Source organism: Antrostomus carolinensis, unplaced genomic scaffold (assembly GCF_000700745.2).
Source record: "Antrostomus carolinensis isolate BGI_N321 unplaced genomic scaffold, ASM70074v2 scaffold38295, whole genome shotgun sequence".
NCBI classification, from domain to species: Eukaryota; Metazoa; Chordata; class Aves; order Caprimulgiformes; family Caprimulgidae; genus Antrostomus; species Antrostomus carolinensis.
The window spans coordinates 9795-33447 of NW_010315062.1; the positions used below are offsets into that span (position 1 = coordinate 9795).

At 36.1% G+C, this 23653-nt stretch overlaps 1 protein-coding gene across 1 annotated transcript in view; it reads left to right on the top strand.

Annotated features, from left to right (window-relative positions):
• Nucleotides 1-7667: 7667 nt before the first annotated feature.
• Nucleotides 7668-23653, top strand: part of CNTLN (centlein) — a gene marked incomplete at both ends in the record, with an annotated part of 72892 nt that continues 56906 nt past the window's right edge. The window contains 5 exons of the mRNA XM_010167840.1: nucleotides 7668-7717; nucleotides 14278-14369; nucleotides 17250-17770; nucleotides 20386-20560; nucleotides 23511-23601. Of these exons, the coding sequence (XP_010166142.1) occupies nucleotides 7668-7717; nucleotides 14278-14369; nucleotides 17250-17770; nucleotides 20386-20560; nucleotides 23511-23601 (929 nt within the window). The remainder of the gene's footprint in view (nucleotides 7718-14277; nucleotides 14370-17249; nucleotides 17771-20385; nucleotides 20561-23510; nucleotides 23602-23653) is intronic.

Genomic DNA, 23653 nt, shown 5'->3' on the forward strand with positions numbered 1-23653 from the left:
TGGGTTCTACATTCCTGTATGTATTCAATTTAGAACCTTAATCACTTCTGCTGTCTAAGTTAGTTTTTTCCATAGGCCTCTTCTTTCTCTCACCCGCCACCCCCACCCCTTCTGGTTCATCATCCTTAACTGCATGACTGCATAGTTTCTCCTTGTTCATTCCTTACTTGTTTGTCTCTTTTGTTGATGTTAGGTATGGTTTGCTTGGCAGCTCTTTGGTATCTACATACATTGTATTCCTCCTTTTGTATAAGGGTATCATCTCTAAATGAATTTCAGTTTCTAGCTCTTCCCTCTTAAAATTTGCTGCTTGTAAAAAGCTTAGAAGGTTGAGGTTTTAAATTGTGTAATAGACATAATCGTGAGATGCTGACTGAAATAATACACAAATTTAAATACAACCATAGAATTTAAATATTTTAATCTTCAAAAGGCAGAATATCAGTTTTACTCAAGAGGTGCTGATTTATAAATTTCATATTCTATGTATTTTATTTGCTTGCTCAAGCAAAAACGTGCAGTATGAAGAAGAGAACTAGAAAATACCCTGCTTGTCAATAGATACATTGTCATTAGGAAACTTGGGAAAGGGTAAACTGAAAGCATCCTTCATGTTCTGTGTTACTGTTTTACAAAGCAGACAGTTGACTGTTTCCAAAATTTTATAGATTTGTTCTTCTGCAGTTCCTAAATACACTCATTGCTGGATTTTCCTACTGGGAAAAGAGTTGTGCTCAAACACTTTGCCACTCAGTATTACAATCTGAAACAGGAAAGATAGTTAACCTAATCCACAGTGTAAACTTATAATGTCTTTTGCTTGTTTAGTAACTGCTGGGTTTATCAGGAGAAAAATTATTTTATGTCAGATACAAAAGTTTAAAATACACTATTATTTTTTTTCTTTTTAAGTCATGCTTGTAATTGTACATATTTGTAAAATGTGAAATTTGTGGAGCAGTCCAAAGCGCAGTTAAATGGATGTTAACATGAGGCTTCTAAAATATTAATTATCCTCAAAATTACCTGCTCTTGAAACATCTTTGACTCCCAGTGTTCCTACCATCAAAAGGTGGAGGAGGCAAGTACTAATGTTCAAAGATTATTTTTTTTTTTTATATCCATGCCTCAAGACTACAATCGGCTAGAAATACTTCACACTGAAACTACCTTTCCACTATAGAAATATCTTCAAAGATTCCATCTCTCAGCTTCAGTTTGTGTCTTGGATCTTTTCAGATGACATAAACAGGATGCCCTTTGCTCAGCACTTGCTAAATCAAACACAAGTTTTCCAATGCACAGAGAAATCCCCTTTCAGTTAGGATCAAAACCTGGCACATTTCTTCTTTCCATTGTTTGATGTGTTAATTGAAACTGAACAATGCAAAAAAAGATGCTGTAAATCCAGGGAGCATATGCTTAAGATAATTACAACAAATACTAGCTTCATCTGATAAATAGTGGTGGGAGCTCTTATTCACAGTGTCTGAACTTTGACACTACGGTTCTGACTCTCTAGTTCCAGTAGGTTAGTATTCTGCATTACCACACACAGAGCTTATTTTTGATCCTTTGAGTTGAAGGATTGCCAGGTCAATCTTTCTTTCACCCTCAGTGAGTGATGGAAGCATCTCATGTCACTAGAATCTGTGCAACTGGATCACAGGTTTCTTCAAGTACCTAATCTGCTTCGTAAAAGAGTTGAACACGGATCATTTAAAAGAGTGGTGGGGCAGACATAGTCTGTTAAAGGCGGTCCCTCTTTTGGGAACAAAACACATATGTATGTTTATCTTCAAACCCACTTGAAATAGTTTTTTGAGAGAGAGAGTTTCATAAAGATAAATCAGTTCTTACCTATTAGGTTGGCACCTCTGTGTGGTGGGATACTGAGGGTGATAATGGTGTAAATGAAAGGCTGGAAAGCAGAAAATATCTCCCCCGCCCCTGCTTTTTGCGACCATGTTGTTTCTGGCTGAGTCATTTCTTTCAATGTTGCATTATACTTCAGCAGTTTTCTGTGACTTTGTCAGTTACTTTTAATTCCTCCAAGTTCCTTCTTGCTCCTTAGAAAGTTCTTAACTCTTCTTTGATGCTTCTTCCAACTGATCATGTTCACTTGTTTTGGGGGAAAGTAGCAATCATACAATCTCTGCAAAAAATTGTACTCTTCAAGAAGACCACAGTACACTTCTTCCTCTTTTTTGTTGAGGAGCACTCATAAAAAAATATGCAGGCTACAGTACTATTGTGTTGAATTTTAGAGAACTGAACTAGATTTGTATTTTCTCATTATCATAGAATCATAGAATGGTTTGGATTATGATTCATAAAGGGGTGCGGTTTTTTTCTTCTTATGAGTTCTAGCTAGAGTAGGATGTAAAAAATGTGACTCAAATGTGTCAGAGCACATTTTACTGAGTTGCAAACAAACAGAAAAGAAGGAAGAGCTGCCTGCTTCTGTGTGATTCTTCATATTGCAGTTTTTGCTGTGTTTTTTGCCTTGAAATGTAAAAAGACTTATGAGTGATAGTAAAAAAACACTTGACTGCACACAGTCATGATAAAAAGCCACAAGTACTTGTACATTCCTTTTTTATCTTCTGATTTTGTATAATGAATGTAATATGTGTCAAGACTGTACAGATTACATTTTTTTCTGTAAGCACTATATTTGCCATAAAAATTCATTAGAAAATAAAGCTTGAAGGCTTTGTTGTATTATGTTTGTTTTTCAGAAATAAAAGATTGAATAGAAATCAGTATAGAAACTGTTCCCAAATGAGTAAAATACTTAGAAATTTGCTGAGTGTTCACATGTGGGCCTTGAGTGGCCCAATTTGGGCATTCAAAACTTACCAAGTTTGTGAATTGAAGATTGTGAGGCTTCAGAGATTAGGAAAAAACAAAAGAAACCAATAAACTAACTAACTAATTAGGTTAGGATAGAATGAGAGTAATTGATTCAGAAGGGGAAGCTATACTTGTGTAAGCTTCCCTAGATTGAAAAAAAAAAAAAAAAATCACACTGCATGGTGCAGGTAGCAGTCTCCCCACTGGAATGCAAATTATTCACTTTGTTTTAGTGTGACATGTATGATTTTCTACATATAAGGCATGTTTTATATATGCTGCTGCAAAGAACATAAATGTTGGGAAAGGAGAGCATTCTGTTTGCAAGGAGGAATCTAATCTCTTGGATGAAACCGTGAATGAGATGAGACCTGCTGTGTAGCTGATGTGGCAAAGACCTCTTGTACCAAGTATACTCCTGCAGTAAAGGGACTCTTTTAAAAGGATAGGAGGAAGTGGGTGTTGGTTGTGGGAGGTCACAAAAGATAAGGAAAGCGGTTTTAAAATACTGTCAACAGTAGCTGACTGGCATATCAAGCTACAGAATGAGGAAATAATTTACAAGTACTTCTGTGGTAGAAGCCCAAAAAATAATGTGGAGCTAAACTGCTTGGCATCCAATGGTAATCCGGACACAGTAGGCATCTCAGTGACCTGGAGGAAGGAGGGTCATCTGTGGAGTTGTACAGTATTGCCCAGATACTAGTTTTGCAGGAATGACAGAGTAGGTTTACCTGGTGAGAGAGTGGTGCTGTATTGAAAAGATTTTTTAAGTGTAGTATCAGACAGCTATTACAGAAAATTGGAGTACCATGTAATGCTTCTGTATAGAAGTCCTATATTTTAATAATAAATAAGTAGCTGTGAGATTGTACTCCTTTCATCAGGATGCTGCCAGTGATGCAGAAATGGGAAGCAAGGTTCAATGAGTTGTGAAGGACAAGCTGTAATCAGGGAAGTTTTCAACTGTCCACACAGAGCTTGCCTCATTATCTTGCCAAGACAAGATGTAGAGAGAAAATTTTTATATGGAATAACTAACTTTTCTAGAGCAATCAATCTTAGAAACCAAAAGAAAAAATACTGTTCTGGATTTTATTTTGAGTGGTATACAGAACTTAGTTCAGAAAGCATTAGAGAGAAAGCCTCCCTGTACTAGTTACCTTGATACAATGAGAAGGTGCAGAATTGTGCATCTTGGAAGAAACCTCTGGAAGCTGTCTTGTCCAACCTACTGCTCAAAGCAGTGGCAGTTTGGGAAGTTTGCTTAGGATCTTGTCAAGTTTTGACAAAGAATGGAGAAGATGGAGACTGAGGACGGAGATTTCAGAACCTTTCTGGGCAGCTATTCCAGGGTCTGGCCAGCCTAATGCGTGGTTTCTTTTTATATCTAGTTGGAATTTGATGTATTCTTACTTGTGTCCATTGGCTCTCATACCATTCACTGTGCTCCTCTGGGAAAAGTCAAACTTTGTCTTTTTTACGCCCTTGCATTAGGTAGACGGCAATAAAATCTTCCTTTCTGCTAGGGCTGAATAAACACAGGTCTTTGACTTTGTCATAAATCATGTGCCCAACTCCTGACCATTATGGTACCACTTTGCTAGACTTAATGTAGTAGTTCAATGTCTTTCTTGAAGGAGCCCAAAACTAGACACAGCCACACAGGCAGTCTCAGAAGGGCTGGACAGAATCAGTTTTATAAACCAACAGACTATAATCTTGCCTATACAGTTATTATGTTGTTTACCTTTGCCACAAGGGCACATCACTGCGTAATGTTCAACTTGTTGCTCAGAAGGACCTAACTTTTTCTGCAAAGCTGCTCTCTAGCCACTTGGTCTTCTAGAATGTCCTGTTGCGGGGGATTATTCTGGCAGAATTTTGCCTTTGGTGAACTTCATGAACTTCCTATCAGACCATATTTTCTGCCTGTGAGGTCTCTCTGAACAGTGGTCCAGCCCTCTAGTGAATCAGTTGCTCCCCTCAGTTTTATATTGCCTGTGAACTGGCTGAGACATGCTCTAACCCATCTTTGGGGTTATTAATGAAGACATTAAACCATACTGTCTCAGGTATAGATCTCCGAGGGATGTTTTTAATTGCTATCTGCCAATTAAACTCCACATCATGGATCATCACTCTTTGAGCCTAACAGTCCAGCCAATTTCCCAGCCACCTTAACTACTTTTCAAATCAGATCTCAACTATTTGACAATAAGGAGGTGGGAAACCATCTCAAGTGCCTTGCCAAATTCAAGGTATAGACCATTGCCTGTTCTCCTTTTATTCTTGCAGCCTGTCATCTCCTTACAGAGGCAATGGGGTTGGTAAAGCAATTTTTTTTCCTTGGTAAATCAATGCTAGCTGTTTCTAATCACCCTCTGGTACATTAGGTGGCTGGACATGATTTCCAGGATGATTTGCTCTCTAACTTTCCTGGCCTGTATTTCCCCACATCTCATCCTTTATGAAGATGGTTTCATGTGATATTTGCCTCTTTTTTTTCTCCTTTTTCTTTTTTTAAAAATTAGATTTAAATGGTAGAAGAGGAGAGTGGACAAAATCAATTGGCCTAGGGATATTCGTTTTCAAGAAAGGAAACCACAAAAAAAATGAAGCAACTAGTCAAAAAACCTCCAGCACCCCAAACAGTAGAACAAGCAGTAGAGAAAGCCTATGAACATTTGGAGACTGTTAAGAAAGATACTATAGCTGAAACCCATCTGATATATGTGCTACAATTTTAAAAGTGCAATTAAAAATCCCCAAATCAACCCCCACCACAAAATAGTCTTAAATTGCTTTCTGTATAGACTCAGTGGGTAAGTTTTTGTGACCCTTGCAGAGAAAAGGTCAGCATTTAAAACTTAAGCTTGCATTGTTGAGAACAGGTAGACCAATAAACAGTGGCAGAACAAAAGTTGAGAAGACTAAAAATGCTCTTGAAGAAGGTTTTCGAATATGCTTGTGATAGTAAAATTTTACTTAAAGTGAAAAAGAAGCCAGTTAGGAAATGTTTAGGTTTGCTTAATGATAACGGTATAAAAGGATACACCGGGTTTACAAGGCCATAAAAGAACAGCTCAGTGAATCTTTCCCATCAGTCTTCCCTGCTGAAGATTCTGAGCAGATGCCAATAACTCCTGTATTCTTTGTAGCACATGTATCAAAGGTGTTAGATCTGTTTGAAGTAACTGTACAGCAATTATGAGGTCAATAAGATAAATTATTTATTAATATCTTTATGTTAATATCTTCACACCCCTCAGGGTGTGAAGAAACTGAGTTATGAAATTACTGAACTGTAACCTCATTGTAAACAGCCACTGTGCCAGTTGACTGGCAGGTTGCCACCGTAACTCCCATCTGCAAAATGGGCTCCAGAGGGAGCTGCAGACCAGTGAGCCTGACTGCTTACATACTTGGGAAGAGGGCAATCTGTCTTTAGAAAAAAGAGAAAAAAACTTAAAAAAACCCCAGCAAACAAAAAATAACCCCCCAAAAAACAACAACAAAACATCAGAAAAAACAGAGAGGGGTAGACATCACTGAGCACAGATCAACACAGTTTTGCTGGGGAAGCATCAGTGTGGCTCCTGTAAAGGGAAATCCTGCTTCATTAACCTGCTGGAATTGCAGAAGGTTGGCATTAACCATGTGGCTAAAACCTGATCTATATTTTCCCATTGCCTTTGACAAGACTCCATGTGAAAGTTTATAAAGAACTTCCATTCCTGTAGGATTAGAGGAAAAGTCCTTTTAGCAACAAGGAACCAGTTAAAGCAGGGAAAACAAAGGGAAGTGCTTATGTGCCATTTTCAGGATGGAAAATTTGAATCAGACTGCAGAAACTATTAGACTTGTGTTCTCTCCTGAGTAGCATCTGCTTTTGCTTCTGCTTGAGACAGAGCACTGGTGATGAATGGATTCAGTGCTGGTCTAACTCATTTGGGCATTTCTAGCATTAATGCAAGCCAGTCACTGACTTGTATGGGTTTGATCTTGTATTACAGGTTTGTTGTCTCGACTTGCCTGAAATATTTCCAGCTGAGGTTTGTCATAACTTTAGTTGGAAACTATTTCACAGACAAAATAATTTATTTGTAAGTGCTTCAGATATATGGTTATGAAGTCCAATATAAATTAACCATTTAAATTAATGTCTTTCATTCTCGCATTTCCCAATTTGACTTTAAAACTTTAGCATAAATATCCTGGCAACCTTATTTGTATGTAACTTTAATAAAATGAAAAATAGTGATTCAGGTATTTAGTTGTACAGATCTAGGCTGATAAGTTAATATTACCAAATGAACTATAGTAGTAATATAATAGAAGATCAGGGCTGGAAAAGAGGAGGAGAGATTTTGTTAGTGAGTTTCTCAAAGAGTCGCTGGAAAAAGAGGCATGGTAAGATATATCTGCATTAGGTTGGCTGGTGGTTTCCCCTGAGACTGAATACTTATTCCCCTCTTAACAGGATTCCACCTCCTAAAGGATGAAAGCTCTCCTTTTCATCTCAGATATTTCCTTATCTAAATAAGATTGCTGACTTCTTAGTGTATGTTTCAACCAACATTTTATCTGAACTCAGAAATTTATATTTATAAATTTTAATCAGCTGTTGTACAAATGACTATGTTTGAAGTATGTGAAGTGTCACCAAATTAGAACTAGTTCCTGGCTGTTGGCAACTTTTTCCCCAGTAGTATATTGATGTGGTTTTGGTTTAATTTTTAAAATTGTTTTAGCGGTGTTTGTGGGATTGTTCTGTGGTTCTTACTTTTTTTTTTTGTTTCCTCTTGTAGACTGAATCTTGAAGAAGAATTGGATCAGATGAAAGTACACCAATATGTGGGTAAGTTTACAACACAGAACTTATCTATGTTTGCAGCAAAAAGGGAAAGGTATAGTATTTTATATGTATATATGTAGACATAATAATTTTATTTTCTCTCCAAAGGTTAACTTACTTTTCTTGAATGTGTGTGTTTTGTAAGCATAAGGCTAAGCATATTCTTATTTCAAAGTATGTTTACCCGTAAGTTCTCCACATGCCTATTAAATCAATGACAATTTTTATATATAGATGTACCCTAATATATGTTTGCAATTTATGTTTATATACTATATATAAAATCAGTTAATTATTTTATGTTTAAAATATCTATTTATGTGTAAAATCTAAAACATGTTTATATGGCTGTGAAGTTTTCTGCAGAATCTGAAATGGTTTTTGCGGTATTGAAGTACAGTGATACAGAAATTTCATGCTCATTCAGACTTCTTTTTTAATGCTAGTTTCACAAAGTACATGAATTTGAAAGTAAATCATAATGCTGGAATTCTTACAGGAATTGATTATGAATATCTTCTTTTGTATCTTCACAGTAGTTGATGACTCTGTAAAGATGGGTCTTTATCATCCACTTTGTGGATAGGTAATATATTACCATTGCCTCTCCATCACTCCTCTGATTCTCTATATTATTTGCTATTCCTGAGTAGTCTGGGAGAAGTATTCAAGAGTATGTAGTTACAGTCCATATGGGTGTCACATCTGTGGTGAATTCTTTATGCACAGAATTGTGCAAAGGAAGGAAGTAGGAGACTTGGAGAAGTACTCTGCATGCTCTTAGCAATAAAGACTTACCTTTCTTTATCCCAACTTTCTGCTGTTTTCTATTTTCTTTTTGTGATAATGTTGCCCACTTGAATGAAAAAAAGTTGGTTTTTCCCTTTAAATTTGTTTTATAATATCTTTAAAATTAAATCAAAATATGCAACTGCTGAAGACTGAGGTACTGTTTTAATTTGTTTTAATTCTTATGTGTTAATTTCATAGCCCTTGATAGAGCTGAAGGGAACTAGTGAAATTTTCAAATACTGACTTTAAAAATCACTTCTTTGTTTTTGCCAATTCATTCAGTCTGCACACAAAGAGGAAAGGCAACCAGCAGTGAGAAGGAGTTGAGGGCCTGCTGAGCAGTAACCATGTGTTTCCAAAAAACAGTCAGAAACTGCTAGTTGTTGATGTGTTTAGTGCTTTAAAAATTAGTCTTGTATTCTTTCTTCTTTCATTATCTTTTCAGATTAAAACATAGTCTCTTTGAAAAGTGTAGGTGGGGATACATACTTCTAGTTTGGTTATTGTTGTGATGATTAATTTTTGTTATATTGGAACTGAGTAAAAGGGTTAAGCTGCTAGTGAAGTGTGTTAGGCAAGTTTTATTTACCTTTTCCAGCGTTTGTTGTTATAGGTATCATTTAGATGAACAGGAAATTTTTTATATGTTACAAAATCAAGTCCAATGATATGTATTAAGAAACACTTTTTGTTAGCACATGAGACTTAGCTGACTCCAGCCATTTCCAAACTTTTACCAATTGAAGTATAAAAAAAATATTTGCTCACCCAGTCTATAAAAGGTAATTTCCTTGTCCCCTTGCAAGTCCTAGCATATTGCACTATGGTGGATACTTTTTCATCAATTGATTGACTTTTTCTAGAATACTGCACCATAACAACAGAAGCTGGATCTCCGTCTTTGAGCATAAATGCATATATGTGAGCAATCCTTACTTGTGCACTAAGTGCATACCCCTCTATCCTGAAATGGGTATCAAATGCCTTCCTCTTCCCAAATAAAAGTACAGCCTCAGGTTAGTTACCTATAATTTACTGAGACTCGAGACTTGGTGCAGTCTAAATACACTTTGTTCACAGTCTTAGTAAGTATGTTTTATTTTCTAAAAGGAAACCTGGCATGAATTTACTCAGCTTATCAGTGATGTTGGAATTCACTTTCACCTTAGCAGGTACCTGTCTCTATCAAGCATTCTAACATCAAGGATTAAATTCTGAAAAAAGTGGCTTAGCTTCCCTGTATTTAAAAAGATAGGCTCTATCCTCTTTTTTGATTGGGTATCATTTGTGTTTGTCAGGAGGATGTACTAGATAGCTTTGTTGCTTTGCTGTATAATTTTTCAAACCCTGCTGGTCAAAGATCACAGAATCATAGAATAGTTTGGTTGGAAAAGACCATTATGATCATCTAGTCCAACCGTAAACCTAGCATTGCCAAGTTCACCACTAAACTACTAAACCATGTCCCTGAGCACCACATATACCCGTCCTTTATGTCCAGGGATGCTGACTCCACCACCTCCCTGGGCAGCCTGTTGCAGTGCTTGACAATCCTTTCAGTGAAGAATTTTGTCCTAATATCCAACCTAAACCTCCCCTGGCTCAACTTAAGGCCATTCCCTCTTGTCCTATCACTTGTTATTTGGGAGAAGAGACCAACACCCATCTCACTACAACCTACTTTCAAGTAGTTGTAGAGAGCAATTAGGTCTCCCCTCAGCCTCCTCTTCTCCAGACTAAACAACCCCAGTTCCCTCAGCTGCTCCAGATCCTTTACCAGCTTCGTTGCCCTTCTTTGCACACACTCCAGCATCTCGATGTCCTTTTGTAGTGAGGGGCCCAAAACTGAACACAGTACTCAAGGTGTGGCCACATCAGTGCTGAGTACAGGGGCACAATCACTTCTCTACTCCTGCTGGCCACAGATACAGGCCATGAAGGAGGTCAGGGGAAAAGGAAGCTCTGCTCCTGCCATTCCCAGTTTCTTTCCATTCTCATTCAGTCGTTCAAGGTGTCTCTTTCACTGTTGCCAGTTATTTTCCAGTAGTCATTAAATGCAAATTCCCTATTCATGTTATTCATGTAATTATCTGTGTATGAATATAAAGAATGTGTTGAGAGGTACTCATGCCGTTTCTTCCAAAAGCAGGAAAGTGGATCTGTCTAATCCTATTCAGAAAAAATAGCAAGTGCCTTATTAAAAGAAAGTAAACTGTTGGCCCCTTGTTTCTTCAAGGAGGCAGTTTGAAGGCTTCTTTCATTATGAGACTTCTGAATCTACCATGTCCCCAGCTCATGTATGAGAATGGCATTCTTTTTGTCAGGTCTTCACAGTGTTTTTTCCCACTGGCTGTTTCAGACTTAGGATATCTTTGGGAGCATGAGTGTCTGACACTAGAGTCAGTAACACAGTGGCTTTCTGCACCATGGCACCTCCTGTCTGTCAGGGGGATCCTTCATCTGGTGCATACCCAAAGCAAAAATCTCATTCTTTTGATGGTTTGTGTAGGTACTCTGAGTGACTAATATGAAGTTCTGGGTTTTTTCAAACTGATAGTTTTTTCTCTGTGCAAGGAGTCTTTGTGCAAATACTAGTAGTGAACTGTAGTATCATAGTTCAAGTACCATTTTGGCAGCACTGTTGAGCTAACTCATCATCAGATTTGGGGACTATTTAGGAATTAAGTGTTAAGTTCTAAACCTAGCAGTTAATTATATTTCTCAGTGGGCTGTAAGTATACTTCTGTAAGGCCATGGTAATAATGGTCTTTCCCCAGGGCTCAGTACTGGGGCCAGTCTTGTTTAACATCTTTATCAGTGATCTGGATGAGGAGATCAAGTGCACCCTCGGAAGTTTGCAGATAACACCAAGCTGGGTGGAAGTGTTGGTCTGCTTGAGGGTAGAGAGGCTCTGCAGAGGGATCTAAACAGACTGGATCGATGGGCCAGGACCAATTGCATGAGTTTCAATAAGGCCAAATGCCAGGTTCTGCACTTCGGTCAGAACAAACCCCAGCAGCACTACAGGCTTGGGGAAGAGTGGCTGGAGAACTGCTCAGCAGAGAGGAAGCCAGGGTATTGATTGATTGCCAGCTGAACATGAGTCAGCAGAGTGCCCAGGTGGCCAAGAAAGCCAAGGGCATTCTGGCTTGTATCAGGAATAGCGTGGCTGGCAGGACCAGGGAAGTTATCTTACCCCTGTACTCAGCACTGGTGAGGCCGCATCTCGAGTACTCTCAGCACTGGTGTGGCCACATCTGAAGTACTGCATTCAGTTTTGGGCCCATCACTCCAAGAGGGACATGGAGGTGCTGGATTGTGTCCAGACAAGGGCAGCGGAGCTGGTGAAGGGTCTGGAGCACATGTCTTATGAGGAGCAGCTGAGGGAACTGGGGTTGTTTAGTCTGGAGAGTAGGAGGCTGAGGGGAGACCTTATTACTCTCTAAGTACCTGAAAGGAGGTTGTAGAGAGGTGGGGTTTAGTCTGTTCAACCAAGTAACAAGTGATAGAACAAGAGGAAATGGCCTCAAGCTGCACCAGGGGAGTTTTAGATTGGATATTAGGAAGAATTTTTCACTGAAAGGGTTCTCAGGCATTGGAACAGCTTGCCCGGGGCAGTGGTGGAGTCCCCATGCCTGGAGGTATTTAAGAGTCATCTAGACATAGTGCTTAGGGAGTCCAGGACTTGTCAGTGTTGGGTTAATGATGGGACTTGATGATCTTAAAGGTTTTTTCCAATCTAGGTAATTCTGCACTTCTGTAATTTGGTGACTGAAGATAGTGGGGTTTATGACTTGTGGGTCTATTCCTAGAGGGAGAAATCGATATTTTTTTATGTAGTGGTATGATATGTAGAGCTTATGTCTTGCTAAGCCTACTGATATGCTGAATCTTTCTGCTGTCAGACAGAGGGACAGTTATAGGCAATGCTGTTTCATTGCCTCCCTAACCAATTTTTGTGAACAATTACATAACAATTAGAAGGGAAGAGGGGAGAAAGGGGTTGAATAGGCCATTTATTTTCTGCTTGATAGATAGGGTTATGCTTCAGTGACCTTTGCTGTTTCTTTTTTTTAATTTATGTTGCCTGTGACTTCTGTGATAATACTGAACATGTATACTCTTTTCTACCTATTTTGTAGTAGTGTTCTTTATTCTCTGTATGTAATATATTTATTTATAGGTAGAGTTTTAAATTGTATTTTAATACATCCACATAATAAACATAACACTTTGTGTGCTTTGATCAGTTTCTTTGACTATGGGAAATAATTTTTCTTTTCAGTGGAGTACAGTAAATGCTGATATAAAAGCTACAGCAGACATTCAAATGAGTGAATATTTAGAAAAAGATGAAAAGCATGTTCATATTATCTTTGTGTGTTACTTAAAGAATGTTGTAAATGTATGCAGTACCACTGTGCTGGGGGACTGTGGTCTGAAATAACATGGGAACTAACATATTAATATCAAGGTAAAGGTACATATTCCCCAGATGCATGGTTTTACCTTTTTCAGCTTTTATTATCTTTAGAATAGTGTTCCATTTATTTCATGAATACAGAAGTATTAATTGGCCATGACATGTTCCAAAGACAAAAGAAAGGTCTAATTCACTCTAACAAACTTGTTAGTCACTGTTTATATCAAGAGGATTGTGAATCTACAGAGAGTAACAATGTTTTCTTCTATACTTGCTTTGTTTATAAATCAAAAGTTTTTAAGTGACCTGCAGTGTCTGCTTGTAGTTTGAAAAAATACTTCTAAAGAAGACCTCCACCATGTAGCACAGATATTTATCCCTTAAGATTAATTCTTTAAGTTAATTTGGGGGGAAGAAAGGCAAGAAAAGAAATGTGAATATTATGGTGTTTTTACAGTGTTGGGATTTTTTGTTCTTTAACGTAATATTTCATATTCTAAGAAGAAGTTCTTCTGAGGTGTGTAGTTGTTCATTTCTGTGAGCAGTGGACAAATTGTGAGTGCTAAGCTCTTGGTTCAAATCTAACAATGTATTTTACTTCTGATTTACTGTGCACATTAGTACTCCTAAACTTTTTCTTAGCACTCTTTTGTATTAATAGATCTAATTTTTAACTTGTCTTTTTTGGGGGGGGGATTTTTAGTACCTAAAGTGCACAGCTGTCTCTGAGAGTGATGCTTAAAAGTCATGTTCACTCTCATTAGTTGCATAAATTTCTAATTGTTATGAATTCACAGTATTACAATGGAATGATTTGTGTGATTTATCTGGTGAAGTACATGATCTTTCACTTAACAAAAAAAGGGGTTTAAAGTTTTCATCCAACCTAATTCTGTTACTGTTTGCTTTGTTCACCAATCACTCTGATCCTCCTAGCAGGGGACAAGACCCAGAGAACAAAACTGGTAGTGACTGTGTAGATAAAAAGGCAATGTATTCTACTTTTAAGGCACATAGGGAATAGTCTAAAAAAGAATAAAAATCGGAATGAAAGTATAGCGTCTTTAACCTGCAGATCTATTGTACCTTTGAAAAGCTTGTACTCTGAAAAAAACCATACTGTGATGCTACAAAGATTCATAATTACATGACAGAACACTTTGAAAAGAGGTCATTCTCTAGAAACTGACCAAAAGACTTTTCAAGAAAATAGACCACATTATAAATAATTGCAGAAGTAAAGAATGCATTTCCTTAAAATATCTAGGTATTGTTTTAGTGAAATATTAGGTGTCACAATGTATTTTATTTATTCTCTGATAGAGTTGTATTATTTATTTTCTGATAGAGCCTGTTTTTAAACCCAGTGAAGATGATGGGGTCAAGAACAGTACTCCAAAGAGGAATATGAAAGAAGTTTCACATCAAACATTACAAAAGGTAAGATACCAACCCCAGCAAACAGATCTCAATTTTAATCTAAGTCAGTACTCATGAATTTAAGCTGTGATTTTCCTTTCCTAAATAAAAAATATGGATTCCCAAAATTCTGTCAGAAAGGAATTCTAGTGAAGTACCTGTGAGTGTATCATGTGAAATAAACATGGTTAATGTCAGAGAAAATGAAAAGAATGTTTAGAGGTATAGTGTTAAAAGCTTACAAACTATCTGAATTGGAAGTAACATATGCTTAGCATTTTACCACTTTTAAGTTCAGAAACCTTCATTTGTTTTTCTGAGTATTTAACTTTACATGATATCAGGTGTTAATCTCCACAGAGCTCTTACTACAGAATAAAATTGATACATAATAGTGATAAGTCCACCTTTTGTTGTTGTGGTGGTATTCAGTTGTATTTACATTTTAGCACAACATTGCATATGTAGATATTTTTTACAGATGTGAGTTTATCACTCTTTTCACAAGATAGTACCATATGCATTTAGTGTTCTTTGTCTTAGCAAATATGATGAGTATTTAATCTTTACTGCTCAACATTCTACATGTTGTACCTTATACAGTAATAAGATGGTTTTAACTAGTTGCTATTTGTATTGATATTTGTAATATACACAAGTAGTTTAGTGTGTTAACAGGTGTTCACTTAAGAGGGCTCACTTGTATTTTACCATATGTTTTGTTTGCTGCAAAGAAAAGACATCCTTCAAACAGTATCATGCCTTTTGTTTGTCATTTTGCAAAACGATATTTGTTTAATTACTTATAAATCTTTAAAAACATGCTTAAATTAATAAACACAAATCTTTAACTTTGAATGTCAGTTCAGGTATGTCTATTTGTTTTTTATTTGTGAATTAACTTGTAGGAAGTATGGTAATTTACAGCAGATGATGTGATTGCATATACTTGTAACACTTGCCATATGGTCAGGCAATGAAGGCTGTCATCTCGTTATTACTGAATGACAAACATCATGTTAAAATAATAACACACAGAATAGGAAGTGCTCACATTCATTTATCTTAAGATAGAATGAGTAATTGAAATAATATGAATGGTACCATCTGATATGTCACACAGTTTATGCTTGCTTATCAACTATATTTCAGAACTATAATTTTGTTTGCCAGGTACTACATAATTTTTATCTCTATGGATATATAGAGTTATGATGGTACCTTGGGAATAGGTGTAGAAGCTATTTGTTGTTTGTTTCTTTCCAGCTGTCATACATGACTTTAAGTGCTAGTGAGTGCAAGAGGTTGCTTTAAAGAACTAAGAAAATAATAGCAGAATCTCAGTTTAGGAAGGTTGTTGAAGAAAGGTACTGGTCTAACCCCTTATCATTATGGAGAAAAGTATAAACTATAATTTTAATCATAAACCTTGGTTTTATTGAAGCATTTGGAAAAATCCCTTTTGTTTCTAATTTCACCCAATAACTTTATGTAGCCATAAGGCAATCTCTCTTCATTGTGGGAGTGCTATGAATTTCCATAAAGGATGGTAGCAATGGATAGGCATGCATATTTAAGGTTTGCTATCAAACTCACAAATTCAGTATGAAATTCATGAATGTATGTGAAATTTGAGCAGCTCTTGCCCTAATGTACTCTGTACATGGAGATGTCTCATTTACGTGAATCAAATCTGTAGTACCCACTTTGAAAATTATTCAGTAAGTTTTAAAATAATTTAAATGCATTGGCAAAATCTCCTTGCAAAAACATACAGTGTTTACTGAGAAATACTATGATTTCATTATTTTCAGTGTCAAAGCAGGTTTTGACATTTCATATTGCTATGAAGTGATGGAATTGGCCAGTATTTTACTAGATGAGTGGCTGAAGTTGACCATATGCATTCTACTATAGGTCCTTGAAAAATAGTCTTATACCCATGTCCAGAAAAATCTAGAACATCTGGCACTTCCCCAAGTGAAAGAGTGGGAATGGAGCTTGTACAAAACCAACCAAAAATATTTCTGAAAAATTACTTAAGTGGTTACTGAGCACAAAACTCACTCTGATGCCCCTTGCAAACTTCTGGAGAAATCTCACAGACTACATGTTCATTTTAGTATCTTCTCAAATTAAAATTGTCTTCCTTATTTCTGGAAATTGTGTGGTTTGCTTATAACTTTAAGCAAATATTCCAGAAGAATGTTGAGAATGACTTTATTGTTAATGGCCTTGACTATGTGTAAATCTCTAAAGATTTTACAAACAAAGTGTATGCATCCTGTATAGATAGAATATGCTTCTTCAATCTATATATGGAAGCTTGTGAAGTGACTTCATTGGAATAGGATAGATTTTCCCTTTCTGTGAATAGAAAATACGTTTCAACCTTCATATTCTTTAGCTGCTGAGCTTCTGATATCTGTAGGTATGATTTGTTTGGGGGTTTTTTAAAGAAGGAATTAAAGTATAATTTATGTGTTTACGACACTTAAAAGAACTTGTTGATTTATAAAGCATTTGCAAAATTGTCTGTGTTTCAAAATAGTTTTCCTTCTGAAAATATTTTTTCAAATTCAATTAGTATGTATAACCAAATCAGTAATGAGCTTAAGATGCATCAGGAAGGTTCATTAGCATACTTAAACTTCTCTGTCACTTTGCCTAGAATTTTAACTTCTTTTACCATCTGCCCTTTGTTCAACAGCTGTATTATTGCACGTAAAATGTTTTCATCTACACTATGTTAGAATTATTTTTAAATGAAGGACTATAGGTTGCTCTTGTCCTTGTGCTTAATGTAATATTATTGTCATATAATAAATACATTTGGAAACACAGGGGTTTTTTCTACTGGATAGTTTGAAATATTATGCATGCTAAAATTGCTTTTATTAGGTACAACAACTAGAAAGAAGATTCAAAGCTGTTGAAGAGGAATTAAAGAAACAGAAAGAAGTAAATAAAGACTTACTGAAGGAGAAAAATTATTTGAAAGCATCTTTAAAAGTACAAAAGGAAGATGCAGACACAAGAGAACAAGAGCTGGAAACGCTACTTAAGAGGATTTGTGAAATTAAAAAAGACAAAGTAGAACTTCAGTTAGTGATTGATGGTCAAGAAAAAGAAGCTGCCTCTTTGAAGAGGCAAGTTGCAGAGGCTAACAAGTTGAGAAATGAAAATGAAGATTTGCTGAGTCAAGTGCAGGAGCTGAAGTGTTTGCTGGATGAAGCCAAAGCAGTGGCAACCTCTGGGCTATGTAATTGCAAGATAATGGGAACCAAGGCTAAATTAAAAACAGCCAAGAAAAAGAGCTCTTTGGGACGTCATGGAGCTTTTCTCAAACAGTCCATCAAGGTTATGAGTAATGTATTTGAGAACTTCAGTAAGGACGGCTGGGAGGATGTGAGTGAAAGCAGGTACGGCTCTCATTAACTTAGCCCTGTAGAGGGGACACTGTGCATATGTAAAGCACTAGCAAATGGAGATTGAATTTCAACTACTGTTGATTTGGTATTCAAAAAAAATACTGTCAGATCCTTTGAAATATCTTGGGAGGTCTTGTTCTGAGCTTATTGACTGAAATTTGCATGCAAAATTAGCCACAACTGCATGAGTATTTGAATAGGTGCCAGGAAACCCAAAAGAAGGCAATGCTTGATTTCTTCCAGTGATGCTATTTTCATGCAGTCATGAGGCTTGAAATTGACAGTTTGGCAGGTTGATTTAATTTGCTGGCCCTTTGCATATTCACCACTGACAGCTAAGGATTCCCAGGCAAGCCTACTAAGTCAGTTTAGTTATCTTGTGACATGCCGACCCGGGAGGAGAAAGATTTTTTCCCCCTTAATTTAGTAAGATAAATTTTGAATGACCCATTTCAGCTTGCTAGCAGATGTCTACAAGCTGTTTAACATCCTTTAAATTAAGAACCATCCATGCTAATTATTTCATGTATGTTTTATGCACAGTCATTGTACTAACTTTAATTGAATGATGGTTAAAAAGCAGTTCTTTAAAGGTAATTGTTCCTACATGGAGTCCCAGTCATGAGTCACAGGACCCTCAGAAAATTGCATTGGTAAGCTTCATAAACGCTTAGAGTTTTTGCTTCTGCTTCTATTTGTCCACACGTATTTGAAGAGGCAGCACTAAGTCACTAGGTAAATGGGTATCACACCTTGTCTTTCAGTACTTTGTCCTAAGAGACAAGCAAAGAAATTTCTCAAGCCTGTGTTTACCCAAAATATAGAGAAGCTGAAAAAACAGTAAAGAAAACAGAATTGTCTTCTTAGGCTTCATGTTGGCTTTATATGTCATAAGGAGCAAATCAACAGTGGCAAATAAAGCACATCTACTTCTCCCCATGCAAAACAGGGGGCTCCTGAACACACTATCTTGAGAGAGAAGACAAATTAAGAACATGTAATTTGTCAGTTGCTATCATTAATGTAAAGCTTTTTTGGTTTTTTTGTTTAATTTAATATTGCAGATCCAATTTTACAGAAAACATACACTTTTTCTGTTTCAACTAGTGAGTTTTTTATTTAATCTACTATGTTTTTCTTTTTAAGAACAAAGTTGAGCAAACAAGTTGTCACTGCAATTTGAGTTTTAAGTGAAGTGCGAAGTAATTGTATGGTTTCAGTTTTTGTGGCTAGCTATAAATACTACTTTCGATAATTCTACAAGTATCAGTATAGGGAATTCTTGTCATAGAATAGTGAACATTTTTGAAGGTGATGTTTCAAGGTGTCATTCTTAACAATATATCTTCATTTAGTTGTAGTTATTAATATATACTCTTGTATATATTAATAAATAATTACTTGTACTCTTGTACTTATTAATAAATACTGTTCTTTATTACTGGTCTTGTCTCTGAGTTTCTAGATTCAAGCCTTCCATTTTCTAAATAGAACATTCATTGAAAGCATTCAGGTGAGGGAAATGTGTATGTACGTAGAAATATCTCTGTGCTACTGCAGCACCTTCAAACTGTTACATTGATTTCTGTTCTTATCAGTCGATAAGACATACCAATGTGTCAGGACAGATTTTGGAAAGTATAAACATATTTCTATAGGAACTGTTCTTTTCAATTTGGGGTCTTTTCTCTGGTTAAGTAGCCTCTATCTCTAAACCATTGATTTTTATGACAGTGCAACTTAATTTGAACTCAGTTGTGCCTATTTAAATGCCTTGGTTTAAAAAGTAACAAATCAAAATTATCTTCTGTCAGGGGATTCCTTCACAAATCTGTTTGCACAAACGATGATGAATAGCCGCTGATGGTAAAGAAAATTATATATCCAAGACTTCATGTTTAAAGATAGACTTCACTGATTATCAGAAAACAATTTATAGTCTGGGGCAAGAGAGTGAAAAACTGGAAATTAAGAACAGATTGAGTGCAAGTTTAAGGAAAAATTTGAAGTAGAATGGAAGTTTCAGGTCCAGTTTCTCTGCATGGCATTTCAGTAGAACGACTACAAAGCTTACAGAATTGAAAAGCACTCCAGAGCGTTGCTAGGGAGAGCTTTCACTATAATGTGATTTCTGAGTTTGTCTCAATCAACACTACAAATAAAGTTAAACTGAAACAAAATTTTATTGAGTGAAGTACTGTGCATTTGTTTGTTTTGTGATGAAATGTGAAAAAGAAAGTAGAAACAGTGTATCTTTGTGAACCATGCACAAACTAGAAGTACTATCACAAAGTTTTTCATGTATGTAATTTTTGTAGACTTTTGTCACTTTTGTAGCAAAAGCTGTCCTTTAAGAAGCAGTTAAAAGGCATCTGTGCATTCTAGGGTGAGGTTCCATTTGACAGAGTAGAACTTGGTAAGACAATTTCAGACATTTCTTCTTACCATGTTTGTAAACTTCTGCTGAATAAGTTAATTAGTATGTTTGGATTTCATATTAGTTTTACTTCTTTCTTGCTTGTGTTGTTTTCTATGTGTGCAAGCATTGGCTGTTTGGAACTTTTAACATTTAGCTTTATTTTGTTTTCCTGAATGTGCTGTTTCAGTGACTCTGAAACACCAGCTTCTGAAAGTTTGGAAGGAGTGACTATGAAAACAGTGCAAAATATTGATCCACTGCCAGACAGAAGTAAACAACAGAGAAAAAGGCAAATACAAGATAGTCAAAAGCCCTGCAACATTGTTCATTTAGAAGACAAAAACCAGCAATATAATAAAAAGGTATATAATAGAACTTATTTAATTCTTCTATGCAGAGTGTTGAAGTTAATAGTATTATCACTGTGGTTCCCTTCTTAATTAATTTGACTCTCGTTATAAACTGAAAAGAATATCTAATTCCAGATATTCATTGGGTAATTTCGTTATAATTTAGAATATCTTCTGAACAATTAGTCTGCTAAAGTATTTGGAGGTGGTGTCAGGAGTGCAAAAGCTGATTAAAAAATTTAAAGTTACTGTAAGCTGGTACTGCTGTTCTGCAGTCTAGACAAAGAATGCTGCAGATCAATCAGAAAAGCCATACAGAATAGGGCAACCTAATCAATAACAAGGAAATGACAACATCTCCTCCTCCCCTCTATCAAAATGGTGTGCTGACTAGTCAAGCATGAACATCTCTCAGTTTTTTTGCTGTAGGCAGAAAGAGTTGTCTCTGTTTTAGAAAGTTGCTTTTGACTCTTTCTCTGTCTAGGAGATTCTATCTAGTGAAAAGTGTGCTTTTAGCTTATTTTAAAGCCATTTATGTTCATTGTCTGGGATTTGAACCCCTTGTCTCATTCTTAACATCTATATGCTATTTTCTCACAGAAGAGGGACAGCTGGTCATTTCCCAGGTCCTTAGAGGCTCCATACAACCTGTAACAGATGACTCTTTTTTGGACTTTTGAATAATGTCTAATACTTTTCCCCTCCTGTGTTTGCCCAAATAAATCACTTTGTGGAATTTAAAACGCAAGCAGATATTGTTGTTTCTTAGTTCAAGAAACAGAATACTGAAACACTGAACAACTTACTGCTGTTAGGAAATTAGTTTGAAATTCTATTGTGGTATAATAAAGAGTTTGAAAATAGATGCTATTTTCTTAGTCTCCAAAATTTTAAAGCAAATACAAACTCTCTGAACTTGGTATATGTTCTTGATTGTGTGTTTCCGTCAAAAGATCTATTTTTCTGGCAGAAAAACTGAAAGGGAAATTCTTCTGCCACCAACTGTTGATACAGAATATGCAGTATGAGCGAGAACATGTGATAGGCATGAAAATCTGACAGAGTGTGCTACTCCTATTACCTCCTGCTGTTCCGAAGTGAGGATATACGAGGCAGGGAATCTAGGAGGCTCTGGTATCTCTGACTTGGTAGACACAGCCAGTACCTCTTCTGTTTGCCTATATTGCATTTACTCTCTGTTCCTACTGGAAAAACCAAACACAGATATATTCTAATACACATATGTAATAGGCTAGTGGACTTTGAGCATACATGGGAAGAATCCCAAGAGCCTAAGCAGGTAAATATGCTTCAGCAGAAGACCCCTGTTGCAGGAAAAGCACCTGAATACATTGTTTAGAGTACAGAGGATAGCATTGCAAAAAAAGTTTAGTATTGACAATTGGGAACACCAGTTTTAACAGAAATCTTAAATCCCTCATTAGGATTCAAGACACTCCAGCTGGATGATAGTATTCTCATACAAAGAGAGGCTAGAGAAATCTCCTAAATCCTGAGCTGTGCCTAGGGTTGGAGATGAGATCATTTATGACACAAGGACATTCTTAGTTTTGCCCCATGTGTTATAAATATATAATAATCTATGCAGTATCAGGAGAGTTATTGGCACTCTCTTCCAGTTTTTATCACAGCTGTGGCCTAGAGTGGAGATCTCCATCTTTTTGCTGCAGGCATGGATTATTTGCTTATCATCTGCTGAGGCCTCAGTTCTCTGTAACATTTAATCACCGTTTCATGCTAGCATTGATCTTCCAATTACATGTCTTCAGCGTTTGTAGGATCACTGATAGTGACTTAGTACTGGTTTCCATTGTTGTCTTTGAGACATGGAATAAAATAATTTAAGAGACTACTTGAAGGAGACAGACCTACAAGAGCTTGAACCTCCTTTGTTTTCCTTTGCTTTGTCTGGAAAGTTGACATTTACATTTCCTTTTTTATAGCATATCCTATTTCCCTGTCCTTCAAATTGTGTGATGATTGTACAAATCTAGAATTCATGGCTAAGCTGTCCTACAATGTTAGTAATTTGTTCCGTACAGTTAATAGATAATCTGTTGCTCTTTACTCTTTTAAATTTGATGAACAGCTGTTTTAGTTATGAATTAGTTATGATTTTCAGAAATATATTACATGATATCACATAGAAATTGCAAACTGAAGACTAAGAATTGGGTAAATGTTGTAGAATTACAGAACAAAAGTGTTTCAAAACACACTGAGCATTTAAGATCCAGGGAAATAGTACTGTGATTTTGGAGTAAGCTGTGCTCTGACCATTTTAATTTTACATATTGCAAACAGCATTCTTCTACAACCTCTACTTCTGTTGTTGAACATTTGATAAGTTCTGTAAGTAGCTGATTTTTCAAATCAGATGTTTAGAAGGCATGCCGCTGACTTTTGTTAAACCCTGTACAAACACAGGTGTTGTCTTTGCACGTTCATATATATTCATGCATCTTCCAGTTACAACTCTGTCTAATCTGATCTTCCTCCGTTTGAAATAATAAGGCCGCTGTTCCCTTTTATTTTCACTTAAATATCTTGAAAAGTAGGTTTTTGTAGGCTTTGAAGTAATACATGCTTTCAAGGAATATATTCCATCTTTTTTTTTTTTTTCCTACAAGTAAATTCATATTGTATCTAAGAAAATATTGTAGGTATTAACAGACACTTAATTTTTCTCTGGGATTCTTTGTAAAGGGTTATGATTTATCTGTAACAATTCATTATTCTGTATCAGATGTGAAAGACAGAAATTTGTACTCTTCGCTAGCTGATGTTGTAAAACTGATTTTCAAATTAAAATTCATTAGATTTTCATGCATTATTTGAAGTAATTTTTGTTGTTGCAATTCAAACTGGAAGACTTTGGAATATTGTGGTTCATTTGCCATAATGAAGAGTTGCTAGCTTTGTGCTTCTGTTTTTTGTGTAGGGCCATTCACAGAATAAAGACCTTGAAAAGTTAAATTCCAAGAGAAGGAAGATCTGTCTCATAACATCTTATCCATCAGTTCTAAGCAAAGGTAGGAGTATTCTATATTTTTGTCAACTTCATAAGCAAGATTGACAAAGCAT